Source organism: Anastrepha ludens, chromosome 6 (assembly GCF_028408465.1).
Source record: "Anastrepha ludens isolate Willacy chromosome 6, idAnaLude1.1, whole genome shotgun sequence".
NCBI lineage: Eukaryota > Metazoa > Arthropoda > Insecta > Diptera > Tephritidae > Anastrepha > Anastrepha ludens.
This window is the reverse complement of record NC_071502.1, coordinates 57,212,080-57,229,244: the sequence shown is the minus strand read 5'-3', so window position 1 is coordinate 57,229,244 and position 17,165 is coordinate 57,212,080. Positions and strand designations below refer to the sequence as shown.

Below are 17,165 nucleotides of genomic sequence, written 5' to 3'. Positions count from 1 at the left end.
TTAACCTTGGGCAGTTGCGTTTTAGTAGCCATTTGTTGAAGTTCGCGGAGTTAGTTTGCAATGTCGCCTAAAGTAAGTGAATTATCAAACGAAACTAGGAGATTAATAAATATGAACAAAAACGCAAAGTCTTTACGCGAAATTGCGAGAACATTGCAGAAAAGTGTGTCTACAATACAAAACGTAGTCAAAATTTATAGACAGTGGAAGGATTGACAAAAAGCTTCGAAATGTGAACAGGGCAAAGCTTGGACAGAGGCACAATACTTATTTGAAACGCCTTATCAGGAAAGATCCCACCGTCAGTGGAGTTTCACTAGCTGCAGAACTAGAAAAATACTTTTCTATCAAAGTTAAACCTCAAACAGTGCGCAATTATCTAAAAAAATTGGGACCTATAAGCAGAACTGCGGTTAGAAAACCGTATGTAAGCTCAGTCAATAGAAGAAAGCGTGTTATATTCGCCAGGCAATATTTAAACAAAAATATGCGGTTTTGGAAAAGGGTAATTTTTTCGGACGAGTGTAAATTTAATATAAAAATGTCCGATGGACGCATACAAATTTGGAGAGAGTGTAATACTAGCCTTCAAAAACGAAATCTGCAGCCTTCTTTCAAGCACCGTGGTGGTTCTCTGATGGTATGGGGATGTTTCGGGGCAAACGGAGTAGGAAAATTGCATTTTATTGATGGAATTATGACTGCGAGGCAATATATTGATATTTTAAAAAAGAATCTACGCAAAAGTGCCAAAAAATTGGGTTACAAAAAAAATGTATATTCCAACAATATAACGACCCTAAGCATACGGCGTTGGATACAAGGTTATGGATCCTTTATAACTGTCCAAATTATCTCAAAACACCACCATAAAGCTCGGATATTAATCCCATAGAAAATTTATGGTCGATTTTCAAAAAGCAACTGAAACATCATCAAATAAGGAACCGAGAACATTTAAAAAAAAGTCCTCAAATCAGAGTGGAAGAAGATTTCTCCAAATCTCACAAAAAAATTGGTGGAATCTATGCCGAAGAGATTGTCTGCTGTTCTAAGGCAACGAGGGTATCCTACATAATATTAATTTTCTGGACTATCTTTTATTTACTCTTTAAATCTTTAAAAATACATGTGTACTAATACGAATTTTGCTTTTGAGAAAAGTGTTAATTTCTTTCTTTCTTATTTTTTTCTTGCATTTCAATACACTTTGTAAGCGGTTTTGTTATTTGGCCTTATTTTAGTTAATTATCTATAAAATAAAACGGTTTCAAGAATTTGTTTTAAAATTAATTTGAAAATATACGTGGTTTTTTTTATTTATAAGGGGGTGTACTAATACGAATTTTGCATACTGTATGTACATTTATTTAATCTTTTATTTTATTGATATCTCAAACGAATTTTGAGACAGTGCCGAATATAACATATCTTTTTCCAATCACCTTAAATTAATTTTTTTTTCATAAATAGAGGAAAAAGGCAATAAATTTGATTTTTTTTTAAATAAATAAATAAATACGTGCATTTCACTTTCCAAATCCGCTTCAAACATTTTTGCTTGTCAAATGTTTTCATATGAAAATATTTATGAGACAAATTGTATGTAGATTGCTCGTTTGGCACGCACCTTAGAAAAGCGTACATAAAACCAAAAAGCGAATCAAAACGAATATTAATCACAAAATACACACTACTTATTTCTATTTCCAAAAAGTTCGGTTTTTAATGGAAAAATACTTTTTTTTTTTGTGTAGTAGAGTGTTACATTTTCTGATCCCCTCTCTAATATTTGAACGTTTTAACAATTTCTAAAAATATCTATGTTGTATACTTATGTATCCGATTTTCGGCTTTCAACAGTTATCAAATCTGATTATTTTTTTTTAGAAAAATTCTCTATTTAAAGTATTTTTTATTTATGAGGGATTTACTCACTCTCAAAAAGTGATAATTAAATTTCACAAGCAGTTCATTGCACTTCGGTGACAGCTTGCGTTTGAATGTGATAAGACGAACTTCAAGAGGCATTAAGGGAAAGGAGAAAAGTCGATAGCAATAGTAGAAAAGCAAATATTATAGAAGAGTTGTGATCAAAAAAGAAAAACAGCCAGTGGAGTGCGAGTGAATTGACTTTGAATTTTCATTCCTATAGTATTTAATTTGTTTTTCGGCGCAAGTGATGTGGTGCGAATGACGAAACGGAGTTGCTACTACGCAGTGCTGATTTCATAAGCTATCATATCGCTTTTATTTATAATATTTATCTGGTGTTTTGTGTTTTTTTTTTTTTGTTTCGTGTAGGCATTACGATTGCGGTCAAGGAAGTTTAACAGCAAATCTGCATGCAAACACTCACATATATTTGTGCGTATAAGTGTGCGTATAAGTGCATATGAATACAATTTACAAAGGTATGTTCATATGTAGTCTATACAGCGACTTTCTTTGTTTGCCAAGATTTTATTTCGCAAATATTTGCAATTTCACTTTACTTTGGCTGGTAACTGAGCGAAACAAAGAAAATTTTACAGAAGTAAGTGATGGAGTGCAGGGTGAAAGTGGCAAAGAGTAAGTAAGCAAATATTTTGTTTGCATGAAAGGGACTTTTGTTTGTTTTTTATTCGTATTTTGAAGTTCTTACGGCGCTGCAAATATTTTCTTGAAATTTTGTGTTTTTCTATGTGCGCGTCAAATTCTATGCCTTGCATATTAGCTCTCATATTTCCTAAAATTTGTATACATATATTTCCATTAAAAAGAGGAAGTAGAACGCATAAAAACACATTTTTGTTGTACAAAAAGTCAGCAATTTTAACTTTCCATACGGAAATCCTAAATATACTGAGGCTTCAAAATGTGCTGTTTTGAGTTATATGACTCGGAAAGGCAATTCCGTGTAAAAACAGCGATAACAGTCGATTTCTGTATTTTCCTTTTCAAGCAAAAGAATAGTTCCGCTTAATAGAGCTCCAATAAACTCACTAGCCTGCCTCTTTGCTGGCACTCCATGTATCCACTGTGATCAGGTACCCAAGTTGGTGGTTATTGCTGTTGTAGCAGCATATGCACATACATATGTAAATGTACATTCCCCGTACATTTATAAATAATGCTGCTGGAGTGACAGTCCTTGACAGGATATACCTTCTGCTCAAATATGAACGAGACGTTATCATTAAAACGGTCCGCGGATGACATATGGCAAAAATAAATTTTTTGTTTTTTGGTAGGACTGTTATAAGCTTACATGGCAAATTTCAGCGTGATATGTCACATAGTTTGTTTTCTGTGCTACTGTGAACAAGTCAAGCTCGAGTGTGTTCTTCGAATTTAACGATGGAAATTCAAGTTGAACAAAGAACTTGTTTGAAATTTTGTTATTCCAACAAAATTTCGGCTTCAGACGCCTTACAAATGTTGCAGACAACCTATGGAGACTCGGCTCTATTGCGTGCACGTGTTTTCCAGTGGTACAAATCGTTCAAAGAGGGCCGTACATCGGTTGAAAACTTGCCTCATGAACGTCGTCCAGCAACATCAATAAACGACGAAAACATCGGAAAAGTAAAGGAAATTGTGCTTGAAAATCGCACAAATCGCAAAATCGGTTAACGCTGAATATTATTTAGACGTTTTAAAGCGTTTGCGCGAGAACATTCGTCTTAAAAGGAAGGAATTGTGGGACAACAAGTCATGGTTATTGCATCACGATAATGCACCAGCTCACACATGACGTCTTGTGCGCGATTATTTGAACAAAAATAATGTTAATATCGTTCCGCAAGCACCGTATTCGCCTGATATGGCTCCATGTGACTTTTTCCTGTTTCCCAAGCTCAAGTTGCCGCTCCGTGGAAAACATTTTGAGACAATTGAAGTCATAAAAGAGAATTCGAAGAACACACTCGAGCTTGACTTGTTTACAGTAGCACAGAAAACAAACTATGTGACATATCACGCTGAAATTTGCCATGTAAGCTTATAACAGTCCTACCAAAAAACAAAAAATTTATTTTTGCCATATGTCATCCGCGGACCGTTTTATTGATAACGTCTCGTCTCGCTCATATTTGAGCAGAAGGTAAGCCTGGGTCGTCCCAGTAACGTAGAACCGACTGTCATGGGAACGCTTGGAGACAACTTTAAAAGCGTTCAGGACAACGAAAACTCCTGTGGCATAGCAGCGCGACATATGGCAATGTTTTGACTATTTTTTTTTTCTTTTATCGATTTTTCCGATATCAGTACACCATATAGGAGGAGTACCTATGAAATAACAAGACTGACAGACACCGTAAAGCAATCTTTTTCATACATATTTATCGTACTTTAATAAACCGTTAAAAGCCACATGGAAATCTAATACGGGGATGTTATACTTGACTAGAAACTTCTCTTGATTAACAATACAAAATGAGACGACACATTGTTCTAGAGTATAACCAATAGCTTATCCATTGTAGGTATTCGGATTGGTATTTTCGTTAATCTTTCACGAAACTCAGTTATTTTAATGTTGGATTTTAATGAAATTAATAGAAGGTCAGATGAAATCGGATTACCAATTTTTTCGACATCTCATCAGCAATATTCTCGCATTCTCAAAGTCTTCCCGGCCACCTTGTAATCGCTTAAGTCACTCAGAAAGCACTCGTTAAAGGATCTTTGCTTTGCATATCTTTTAATTGTGTAAGTCTCAGTTACAATTTGTCCTGGTTTCATGTAAAACCTCACAACAATTTCTTATTCTATTATTACTCTTAGCAATGGTGAACTAGTCGATCAGGCACCAGACACAGGCAGAGTTCCTGAACATGACTTCTGATTGAGGTCGAAATATCGACAATTAAACAAAAGCTACTCGTATAATTAAATTTATGGTTTTATTGTTAAATCGACCTTGAGCTCACCAACTTTAAAACGAATGAAAGCTTTGGCTACACACATTTGTTAGCGGAAGCGAGAGGGATAGCAATCGAAAGGGAAGGTTTCAAGCGAAACAGCTGACGGTCGTTGGCGTTTGGCATTTACGTACAACTTCTAAAACAGCGCCAGTTTTTTTATTTAACAGCCTCACGTTGTCCACTAGGGTTTACGGTATTTCTTCTGCCAATGAGTTAGAAGAGTTAAAAAAAAAACTTGCTAAGTATAAATTAAAAAATAAGTATTGACTGGCATTTCAACGAAGATTTACGGTTTTTTGTTTTGAATTGTTTTCTGAAAGGAAAGTGCTAATACAAATCCAAAACAACCCTCCACACAGTGTAAACCTCTGCGAAAATTTCCATCATTCCAAGATAGCTAACGAACATTACGGCGTTTGGAATTCCCTTCGCATCAAATATAAGTAAATAAGTACAAGCAAGCCTATGGGAAAGTTGATCTGCATTTACCTGTGCCTTCATTTCACCCATTCTTTCCACTTGCTATCTGAACAGCCAAACAAAACATTTCACTCGTGCACCTAGTTGTTGGTGTCAGCGAAGTTGTCACATGCCGGTAGCATATTAAACTCTCCCACATTGTCGCCTATCACCTTCCGTGCAACTCCCAGATAGAAACATACTAGGGGAGGTCAAAAAGTTTGCGGTGAAACGGTTACAGACGACAAATTTTGTTTTATTTAGCACTACTTGGCAAACAAATTTTAGATAAATGTATTAATCTTGAGGTAACGCTGAATAAAGATGAAAATCAGGGAAAAAAGCATCTATCAAAGAGAAAATTAAAAAAAAATCCTTTATGGAGAAAATTTACCAGAATGCAAATTATCACAGATCGTTATGAAAGGCATGCCAACTGAAGGCACTTTTGGCAAGGAAAAAATAATAGTTTATAACTATCATAGTATATATATTCAAGCTCAGAGAGTCAGTTGGCGGTGATTAAGGCTCAGGCAGCCGGATTGAAGTGACGTTAACAAACATTATTGAAGAAGTGGAGGTACGTATTAAGGAAGATGTACGGTTGAATTAAACGTATATCGCCGAAATGGTTGAATTTTTATCTCGGACTATTTGGAACGTTCACTCTGACCATTTTGGTATGGCATTAGAGCACTGAATGTTCACGGCTAACAATGCACCCTTGCACGATAACTCTCGTTTGCCGATAGTGATGACTATCCAACACAATTGAGGCTTCAAAAAACTTAAGGAGCGTACACGAATAAATTTACTGCTTTCATTTTTTGAATAAATATACTTCTAGACTTACTAAACAAGTAGGTTACGATTTTCTACAAAATATAAATATCAAAGTCATGGCAAAGAGAGTAACTAAAAACAGAAGAAAGAAGATATTTTTGCAGAGCGGGTAAAAGCTTCTGGAAGAAAAAGTGGCCCAGTGGACAAAAATCGTGCGACATCAGTGAGAGCCCATTTGAAGAGCACTCCAAACGCCACTATGCGGGAAACAGCTAAAAAATGATCCAAATGGGCAACTTATTCTATGTTCAACAATGTAAAAATGATGCCCATTTCAGGCATAAAAAGCTCTGAACAGAAGGAAAAAGAAGAAAATATTCGAGCCTGCCGATTATAACATACGAACTGTTTGACTGAGGCATAATGACGACAAAACATGCATATTTAGGTAGGTACCGGGGTCGTGGAAAGCAAAGAGGAAGTGAACCAGAAGTCTAGAAGGGAAGACAGAAGTGAAATTATGTGTTACAATGGGTTCGATAAATCAGGAAGTGTACTTAAATGAATGCTTAGAGAAACGTCGATTCTACGTCGGTTCTACTTAACCGGATTGACGTTCCCATGAAAGTCGGTTCTACTTAACCGGAACGACCCGGATTTATATCCGGCCAAGGACTGTCACTTCAGCAGCATTCCACATATAGGTATGTATGTATGGGGAAATTTGAAATTTGTCAAGCAGCATAGGGCCATAAATCTGAAATCTATCCCTATCCATAACATTATTTTTATTCCATTTCATTTCACTTCTCTAGCTGTGCTCTCCAAATGTGCGCTGGACGACCATCTTGGCGTGATCCCTGCGGGTTCCATTCGATGGCTTGCCTCGTGGTATCTTGTGGAGCGCCTTCAAATAATTATTTATTTCCAAAAAGGAAAGAGCTTCGTACAAAAAACATTTAGTCATATATACAATTTAAAAAAATGGTATTGAAAATAAAAAAATATTATTTCATGTTCAATTTACCATTTCCTTCTCTTCATTCCGCGTACCTTTTGACCTCCCCTCGTAAGTAAAAGTCTTAGTCTTTTAAGGTTTGAGCCTGCTATAGCACAGCTACTTCTCGGCTGGTTTTACCATAGTATTTGTTTGTTTATTTATTTACTGTGGAAGCCTCCCCTTTTAACAGAAATCTTTATTATTTGTTTTTAAAGTAAACTTTTACTCCTGGCTTTCCATTTTTTCACCCACATATTGATTTACAATTAAAGTCATTAACTCTTTGTAGTCGCGTGCTTTGTTTTGCTTTTCCTTCCCTGATTTTTTTTTTTTTTTTAGTTATTGTAGCTTTCTATTATTTGTATTGTTATTGTTGCTTCTGCCCATGCAAGTATCTGCTGTTTATGCAAAGTACCCTCAATTTTACGAGCACATATTGATTTATAGCACATTCACCATTAACGGTGCCGTTGCAAACAACAACAGGTTTTCCATACGCCTCTCAAATTCAACGTCTAAATGAATGGTGAGCAGAAGCCTAGGCAAATAGGCGAGTGGAGGAGTGAAAAACTTCAAGGCAAGCCAGCTGTATTGTTGGCTTCTTGACTCGTACAACCTTAATTATATGTAAGTTGATTTATTAGAACAGTATGCACAAATCGGGTTATTACCTCTTTAAGGAAGCAATTTACGGGATTTGGCGTAAAGCTTATGAGAAGAAAAGAATGTAATGTTGATTCATTATTTAACTTGTTGACTTTCGATAATTGTCGTATGAGATAATTTATGGATTAGTAACAGAGAACATTGAAGTTGCTGATAATTTATGGGCAGTATCATTTAGTTAATATGAAATTCGCATTGAGTATTTCCAAATACAACATGGAACATCACTTCGTCTATTATTACAAGCAACGACAAAAACATCAAATTGAATTATAGCCCAAGCTTAGCTTAAGGTACTTGACCACCTTGGAAAGCTAAAAAGTACAACATATTCAATAATTTTTTTTTTCATGTTCTGTATAATATATTAAAATAAATTTTTTTTTTAATTTTTATTTAGAGCTTATATAATACAAAAAAAATTGATTTATTAAAATTTCTTTTTTTAACATATATCCAGGAGGCGCCAAAGTCGAGGCCTGAAGAAAATCATGTCTTGCGGCGGACAGTTAATCTTAGAAATGGTAATTCTAAAACAAAAGAGAGAAACAAAATTTTCAAAAGGAAGGTTCCTTGCGTGAGAATTTACCACAAACTGACAAAAAAAAAAATAATAAAAAAATGGCGGATGTTTGAAAAAAAGTTAAGAAAACACCCCTGTTTTTCACAATGTTATGCTTAAAAAGCAATACTTTATTAACTTTTTTTGTGCAAAATGTGGTAAATTGGCATACAAAACATCTTAACAAATAAAACAAGACCAAAATCATTAAAATCGGCTAAGCAGTTTCGGAGATAAAGTGTCCGCCATTCGAAAAAAAGTAATTTCTGGAAAAACGCGTTTAAAGTTAAAACTTGCTATTTTCTTTCAGCTGAGTCAGCAAGTAATGAGTGCAGGATGCGCCTGCACATTTTCACTGATTTCACTTTGTTAGAATTCGAATCTAAAAAAACAGTTTCAGGTGATGATTTTTAAAAGTATAAGGATTGAAAAAATGTAAAAAAAAAAATTTAATTTTTTGAAACTTATAAGGTGGTCAAGTACCTTAACTCTTTCAGACCCCGAAGTAACCATAATGATGTTGGCTGTCTTGGGGACACAAAATCAACAAGGATTGGTTTATCGATAATCGTATATGGTATTATAGAATTGTTGACTTTTTGGATTTAGAAGGCGTGAGCCCCAATATGAATGAACCTCTACGAATTCCATTAATTTATTGTATACTGCAGCTGTCTAGTTCGAAATTGTCAAATATGATTGACGTACGACATCATTTGTAATTTTTTTTGTTTTTGGTAAATAACTATATTTTTATATCTATAAAAAATAACTATATTTTTCTATCTATAAAATAAAAAAATATATATAAAGATATATTTTTTTCTATAATATACAAATATAATTACAAAAAAATAAAATAAAAAAAAAATAAAATAAAAAAAAAATAAAAAATAAAAAAAAATAAAATAAAGCAAAATAAAAATAAAAAGCAAATAAAAAAAGAATAAAAAATAGCTTGTCAAAACTTTGCAATATGTCGCGTTGCTATTATTGTGTTTTTGTACCACCTACTGTGAGCGTCAAAAAAGTGTACACCACATAATGATAAGTTTTAAGTATTTCCATAATTATTTATTTTGTAATTTCCATGTTTTTATATAAAAATATACTCCGCACTACAACAAAAACCATTTAGAGCAAAGTTTTGATTTTTGTAGAAAGTTTGTCAAAATTTGGTAACTTCTCATCACAATTACTTACCTTTACCATACTCAGAATCTTTAGAACTCGCGTTGATTTTGGAAAATCGTTTCTGTTGACGGTGTTAGGTGGTTTTTTCCATATAAAAAAATATGGAGTAGGCTTTAAATGGAGAAAGTGCACAAGACCGCGAACAAAAAAAAACTCAAAAATCAGTGTATCACTATAATTTTCTAAAAATTCTGAGCAAAAAGTTTGAAATATTGATGGAAATTTGCCGAATTTTCACAAATTTTATAAAAAGTTCAAAACTTTGCTTTATATGGTTCATCAACAAATAATTGATATTACAAAATAAAAAATTAATTGTAAAAACTTATCAATATGAGGTGTACACTTTCTTTTGACGTTGGCTGTATGTGAGAAGTGATCATTAAATAGATTTTGACCACTCATGAAAATTGCCACAATTTAGTTAAGATACCAGCCTTTTTCGATAAATTCTCTTACACATATGTACATACATACATAGTGCCATCAATATAATGTGTATAAGTAGTATATATATGTATATGCATATATATCTAAATATGTGTCTATGTAAGGCTATGGCCGACGAATGATGTGCAATCGCTTACAACGAACTCTTGCAGCAAATGGGCGTAAAGTGTGAACTCAAGCGTAAAAACGAATGAGTAGTTGGGTAGTTGAACAACAACAATGCAATAGATGGAAGAAACCCGATAACACAAAGTGAAAATAAATAAAGCAATGCGCATTGCACTACATGAGAACATAAAACAAATGTAGAGGCATACATGTAAACAGCTTATATGTGTGTGCGTGTATTTACATATATATGTAAATATGTAAGCGGATACATATACCAATTAGCATATGCACCTGTGTTCACAATAACAGCAGCGAGATATATTGCAAAGTTTTGATTATTTTTTAATTAAATTGTTTGCATTATTATTTTATAAAAAATACAATTCATTCTACAGGAAAAATCGTACCTAAAGTCTCAAATTATGTACATAGCTTTTTAATCATTATTTCTAGAAAATAATTTTAGAAAATTTTTTAAATGGATCTTGAGTATGCAGTCTTAAATCCCTTTGAATTTTGATACCAGCTTGAAGTAGCTTAAAAAAGCATTGATTTTTGAATTTATTTTTTTTTTTTTGTTCGAGCGTTCCTTATTTGAAATGAAATACTTAACACCGTCAACAAAAAGAATAATCCACAATCAACGCAAATTTGGCAATAGTGGCAAAATGTCGTACCGAAACTGAATGGAATACAAAACTGTATACTCATAATTTTTCTAAAAATTCAGACTAAAAAGTTTGAAATTTGGATTAAGTTGACTTTTTACAATTTTTAAAAAATTTGAAACCATGACTTATATGGATTTAGTAGTAGTAAGAACTACGAATAGTTAAAATAAATAAAAATGATAAAATAAAATAACAAAATAAAATGAAAAGCAATATAATCAAATAGTTAAAACTTTTCAATATGCCGCGCTGCTATTATTGTGAACATAAGTGTATGTAAATTCACATATGACTTATAAATAGTAAATGTTAGATAGCAAAGCATATTGATAAATTCATATTTACTGGCACTTCCTCATCCATCGAGTCCTCTTCGTCCATTTTGATGATGGCGCTGCTCTCGCCAGCAACTGCACTCACGCTGCTACCCGTTGTTGCTGCTGTTGTGTTAACAGTTTGCAATAATAATGCTTTTGTATGGCCGCGCAAATAGCTACTGCTGCTGCTGTTGCTGCTACCGCTACCACTATTACCTCTACCACAGCCGGCGCTGTAAACAATCGCTGCTGCAGTTGCTGCTGCTGCTACAGCCGCCGGTGCACTGCCACTTAAAAAGTAATTATTACCGCCGGCTATGGTGAAACCGTCAGCAATGGTCAATGCCACAGCACTACTGCTGGCCGTCGAATTGGCGTACGAGGCTGTTGGCGATGATGCCGATGTCGAATTCGAAGATACGGACGCAGTTGCGCTAGCTGCTAAGTGAGCGTTTACGTTTGCTGTCGGCGCAGAGGCGGTAGCTGAAACTGAGGATGATGCAGACGTTGATGATGATGAAGACGTATTCGAAGTGGCCGAACGCCAAATACTACCACCAAGACCACCAATTAAACGTCGGCCACTGCCAACAATGCCGCCAACACTATTGCCAACCAACAAGCCAAGGCCACTGCTGCCGCCGGTGCTGTTGTGACTATTGTGATTGTTGTTATTACCGTTGCTGCTGTTGCTGCTGCCGCTTGAGCTATTGCTGTGATTGTGTAATAAGCTCAAATTGAGGCCGCGTTTGGCGCTGCTACTATTATTGTTGTCAGTCTGTGTGGCGTTGCGAGAAGCACGCGTTGGATTTAGTGGCGCTGCACTGCCTGCGCTGACGCTACTGCTACTACCGCTATGACTACAAGCGCTACTGGCTTGGCCACTTGTGCTCGAACTACTACTGCTGCTGCTGCTCGGATAGAGCAACTCTGCACTACCGCCGCCGCCACCACCGCCTCCGCCACCAATACTAATGCTGCTGCCGCCGACGCTGCTACTACTGGCGATACTAATGCTGCCTGCCACGCTGCTCGCCCCAATACTCTCACTGCCACCACCACCGACGATGTTATCAACACCAAGACTGCCGTTACCACTGCCGCTGCCGCTGCCAACGCCAACGCCAACTCCACTGCTGCTATTCAAAATTGTATTATTTTTGATGAACATTTAAGGCCGACGACGGTTGCCGCGCTATGCTGAGGCGTTGAAGGAGATGTATGTCGAATCCGTTTTTTTTTTTTTTTTGTTAAATTTTTTTTTTTATTATTCGCTTGTTTGTTTGGCTCAAAGTTGAATGCGCGTAAACAACAGTTAGTAGACGGCGAAGAAATTAAATTTGAAACTGTTAATGGGGTGAGCGTCTTTTTCGGCCTTCTCAAAAATTGCGTTTTAGCACTGCTAATTTAGATTTTTCTCAATTTTTGTTTTTTTTTTTTATTTGCTATAATTTTCTTCGTACGCTTTGCAAATGTTGCTAGTAAAAAGATAGCAAATAATCACTAAAATATAAAATTATCTTTACAAAATGCTGTTTTATTTTTATTTGCTACTACGGCTGCTGCTCTTTGTTCTTCGCCAACACGCTCACAATGCACGCGACATATCCGGCACTTTTGACACAATTATCTGCTTCTGCGCGTAAGCAAGTTTAATTTTACGTTGGAGCGAAAAAAAAATAAATGCAATTATTCTAAAAAAAAACGATAAACACCAACACAAGCAAATATAAACGAGTTCTTCGTTCGCATCGTCGGTTTGTTGATCTGTTGTCCGTTTGTAGGCACAGCCACTTTATTTGTAAATTTGTATTTATGTACATAATGTATGTATGTATGTATGTGGATCATTGGAAACGCCAAAATTGCGCGGCGTCTGACAGCGAACGCCTCTGAGTTGACCGACGTTTGCACGCAGATTTTATGACATTTTAGCGTTGGCTGATTTTTAAGCTAAGACAAGGCGTCTGCCGTTACATCAATGCATACAAACACAGACTGACAAATGTTAACAGGTAAATGAGGACGAATGGGGGCAAACAAAGGAAACACATAACAAGACAAGAATTACCAAAAATCAACAGTAAATGTGAGATATATTTTAATATGCAAAAAAAAAAAGGTGCAAAATATAGATGTAGTTGTAGGGGCGCTTAGAATTATAATAGGTGAGGCTTATTATGAAAACAAAAAACGATATCACTGCGCCCAAGTCACCGCAGTCAATATCTGTGAACATTTAGCCTATCAACCTTTTTCAATTAGTCGATCAATATATCAACGCAATGCATAGCATTTCATTACAAATTTTTTACTTTCAATATGAAATGTCCAATTTTCACCCCAAGTGAGGTTCAGTGTTGTTCAGCTTTGTGAAATAAAACCGTTGTTGGGAAGTGCAGGAAGCCAATCTGAGCTTTGGGATAAGCTCACTTATGGTTTTATTTATTAGAGTGGAATGGCTATATGTGAGTAGGTATATTTTTGAACAGAATAGCTTATTTATTGTTTTCACGCATACGGTTTTTATAGTTACAATGACTCACAGCTTATTTGATGCAGCAAAAAAAAAAATATATTAAAATATCAAATATATTTTATGGTATTTCCAATACAGAAAAAAATCTTATATTTTTTATTGTGAAATAACATGTTTTATTTAATAACAAAAAATGCTTCTTCTTAAAAAAGATATGGCAAATTAAAATAATTCAGTTACAGTTTTGAGGTCACAGCACCAATTTAAAAGTATTCTAAAAAAGTATTCCACATTAATATTTCGATTTCATGATTACGGCTAATACTTAGTGGGGTATACCTTTGGATTCAGAACAGCTTTTAATCGGGAATTCATAGATTCTACAAGTTTTGCTGTATACTCGGAACTAATTTGATCTTATCTTTATCAGGTTTCTTATTTTATTTTCCAGCACTGACCACAAATTATCAATAACGTTGAGATCTGGACTCCGTGCAGGTGTCTGTATGTAGGCAGTTCCAGATAAGCCAAATTTTTACAATACCAGACGTATGACGTAGAACCTAAACGTATCCCTAATGCCCATTTTATCCGCACTTTTTACTAAATTATCTTTTAGCAGATCCAGATACGTCTAGTTATTCATGTTTCCTTCGATAAATGTTAAATTTCCGACGCCTGAATAGGACACGCAACCCCATACCATCTCAGTGCCCCCGCCGTGTTTAACTGTAGAGCGCACATTACATGGTTGAAACACGGTGATTGGTTTTCTCCAAACACAGAACCTCCCATCAGATCTGAAAAGGTTAAATTTGCTTTCATCCGCAAAAACATCGGACTTCCAGAACGAAATGTCTCAGTTCAAATGTTGTCTGAAAACTCTATTCTTTATTTTCTATTACGAGCATTAATCAACGACTTATTTCGGGCAGTCCTTCCATTAAAATTTTCTTCGCGCAGAACTCTACGAACAGTTTCAGGGTTACAGATCTTGCCTAAGTATTTTTCGACTTCGTTCGTTAATTTTGGACCGCTTAAATCGGGGTTTTCTTTAACTTTGCGAACAATCCACACTCTTGTCTGCATCATTAAATATTTTATTTGGCGCAGATCTGCCCTTATCTTTTATTTTCTATCCTGTTTTCGTTGCGAAACCTTTCTATAATGTGCTGGACAGTTGAGGAACTAAAAACAACAATTTCTGCAATTTTTCGTTGGCCTTTGCTCTTTTTATAATGACGAATAACGTCTTCCCTTTTTTCAAGTGAGATCCGTTTTTACATTTTAAAAAAATTAATTTTTTCAGATTTTCTTTACAACAATTTTTTGAAAATGACTTAAGACGCTAAGCTAAACAGAAACAATACATTTCACCGTTATTACATTCTTAGAGAAAATATATATAAAATACGTTGCATCATTTAAGCTGTGAGCATATTTTGATGATAAACTATTTGGTTCTATATTTTTACAGCAAGCTTTGTTATGGTTATTGTTCTTTCTGTAGCAGTAAATAGTACGCACATATCTCATTACAAGTCGTATACATTTTTTTTTATTAAATTTAATAAACATCGAGTCATTGGCCCCTATTATGAGTTAGACTCGATCTTCGATATTCGCTGGTTGTCGAAGATCGAAAATCGAATGTCAATTTGGTATTATGAGCGGTGCAACTCTATCGAAATTTTCGTTGTTTACCAAATTTAGAGTCGAATGCAATTTTGCTTTCGATTGTGTAGCGTATTGTGGGAAAATTAGTTAAAATGTAAGTTGTTTGCGATTATTTATTATTTTATAGAAACCAAATAATAAACATATACTAATTTTGTTAATTTTATGCAGGTCGAAAGTCGTGAGTACCAAAAAGCAATTAGAAAGGCTGATCGCATTAATGGAAGAGAATCCACAATTCGTAAAAGGGATTTACACAAAAGTTCAAGCAGCAAAAAAATGGGAGGAGTTTACAACGGAGCTGAATTGATTGGGACCACCAGTTAGAACGGCAGCAAAAAGGATTAAGGTTGATAATGGTTTTTTTGTGATGTTTGTAGAAATACATTTTTATTTTCCCTTGGCAGGTATGGGCTGCTGAATCACGAATATTTGAATAAGGAAAAGTTATAACAAAAATAAAAAAAAAACTATGGAGTAAAAGTTTTTATTTAATACTTTTTAGTTTTTTCCATAATATTCTAAGAATTTAATTTCTTATGTTTTCTGCTTCTCCCTTATTTGACTCCACTTCAATATTTCCAGCATCATCGTTGAGGGTCTCATCGGATAACTCTTCAGCCGGAAGTTGAACATTGTAAAGCAGACAAATGTTGTGCAAAGGTGCACACACACAAATAATTTGTTGCTTTGTTTTTTTTTTTGAGAATAGTGGAGAGCTCTTGCCTGCAACAAACATCTTTAAGACTCTAATTGTTCTCTCAATGATACTTCTCGCTTTAGCATGTTGTTTGTTGTATGTCCTTTGTGGAGACCCTTCCTCAGAGTTTTTGAACGCCGCCATTAAATATGGTTTTAGAGCGTATCTAGCATCGCCTGAGACAGACAAAAATTATTAAAAACGGAATTTTAATTGGTGTTTATAGCATACCGAGGAGCCAAGTATTGCGACGGCCATTGAGATGCTGCTCCTCTAAATGCGCTTTCAATGGCGACATGTTGAAAGAAATAGAATCATGAGTATTTTGGATTTTTCGCATCTATATAAGTTATTTTCATTCTATGATCACAAACCTAAAATTTACATTATTCACACTGAGATGAATCGTCGAACCACAACTCCGTTGTACTCATTTTCACAAAAAATACTTTTTTAACTTTTAAAAACGTTGTTAACTAAGAATTTCAATACAACCGCTTTTTCTTTTATTTTGATTTGCTGTATCAGCTGAGAAAAAATTATCTATTGTAAATGCGTCGAGCGATCGAAATTCACAATAGTCCTATTCTTCAGCGAATGAGTACCATAATACCAAATGAAAATTCGTTCGATCAGCACCTTCGACTACAGTCGAAGATCGAATGTTGCTCATAATAAGGGCCATTTTCTTTTTTCTAAAAAAGTACTGCCTGCATCAAGTAAGTCACTGTATAATTATTTCATAAGTCTGTTGAACATTGGAGAAATCCCATTAGACGAGATCATTTTTGGTATTTGCAATGAAAAACAGTGTCTCTATGTGACCATTTCATAGTTATATTGGGGGGATATTCCGGAAGCGCAAAAGGAGTAGCTGCAAAGTCCTATTATACAGAATTGAAAATTAAGGCGGAATAACTAGCGCTGGTGAAGAGATATTGCCCAATTATGTTCTTTAATTAGCTGTGAAACAGTTACTGTAACTTGGCATCCACCGTACTTTGCGCACTATCATCAAAGGATCCAAGTCTGTGGTAATGAAGTCAAAAGAATATGACTGAACTCTTCGAAAATTTGTAGTGCATAATTCCTAGGGTACTACAAACGATACATATTTTGTCCATCAGTCCGTAAGCAAAGGATCATTGATCTGAATTGAGATTACAGATTACTTTTAGGAATAATCATT

At 34.9% G+C, this 17,165-nt stretch overlaps 1 protein-coding gene across 1 annotated transcript in view; it reads right to left on the bottom strand.

Moving 5' to 3' along the window:
- The window catches only part of LOC128866930 (F-box/LRR-repeat protein 20), a 145,233-nt gene that overhangs the window by 77,052 nt on the left and 51,016 nt on the right, over positions 1-17,165 (bottom strand). The window contains exon 3 of the mRNA XM_054107983.1: positions 11,149-12,598. Coding sequence (XP_053963958.1) covers positions 11,149-12,291 — 1,143 coding nt within the window. The 5' untranslated portion in view covers positions 12,292-12,598. The remainder of the gene's footprint in view (positions 1-11,148; positions 12,599-17,165) is intronic.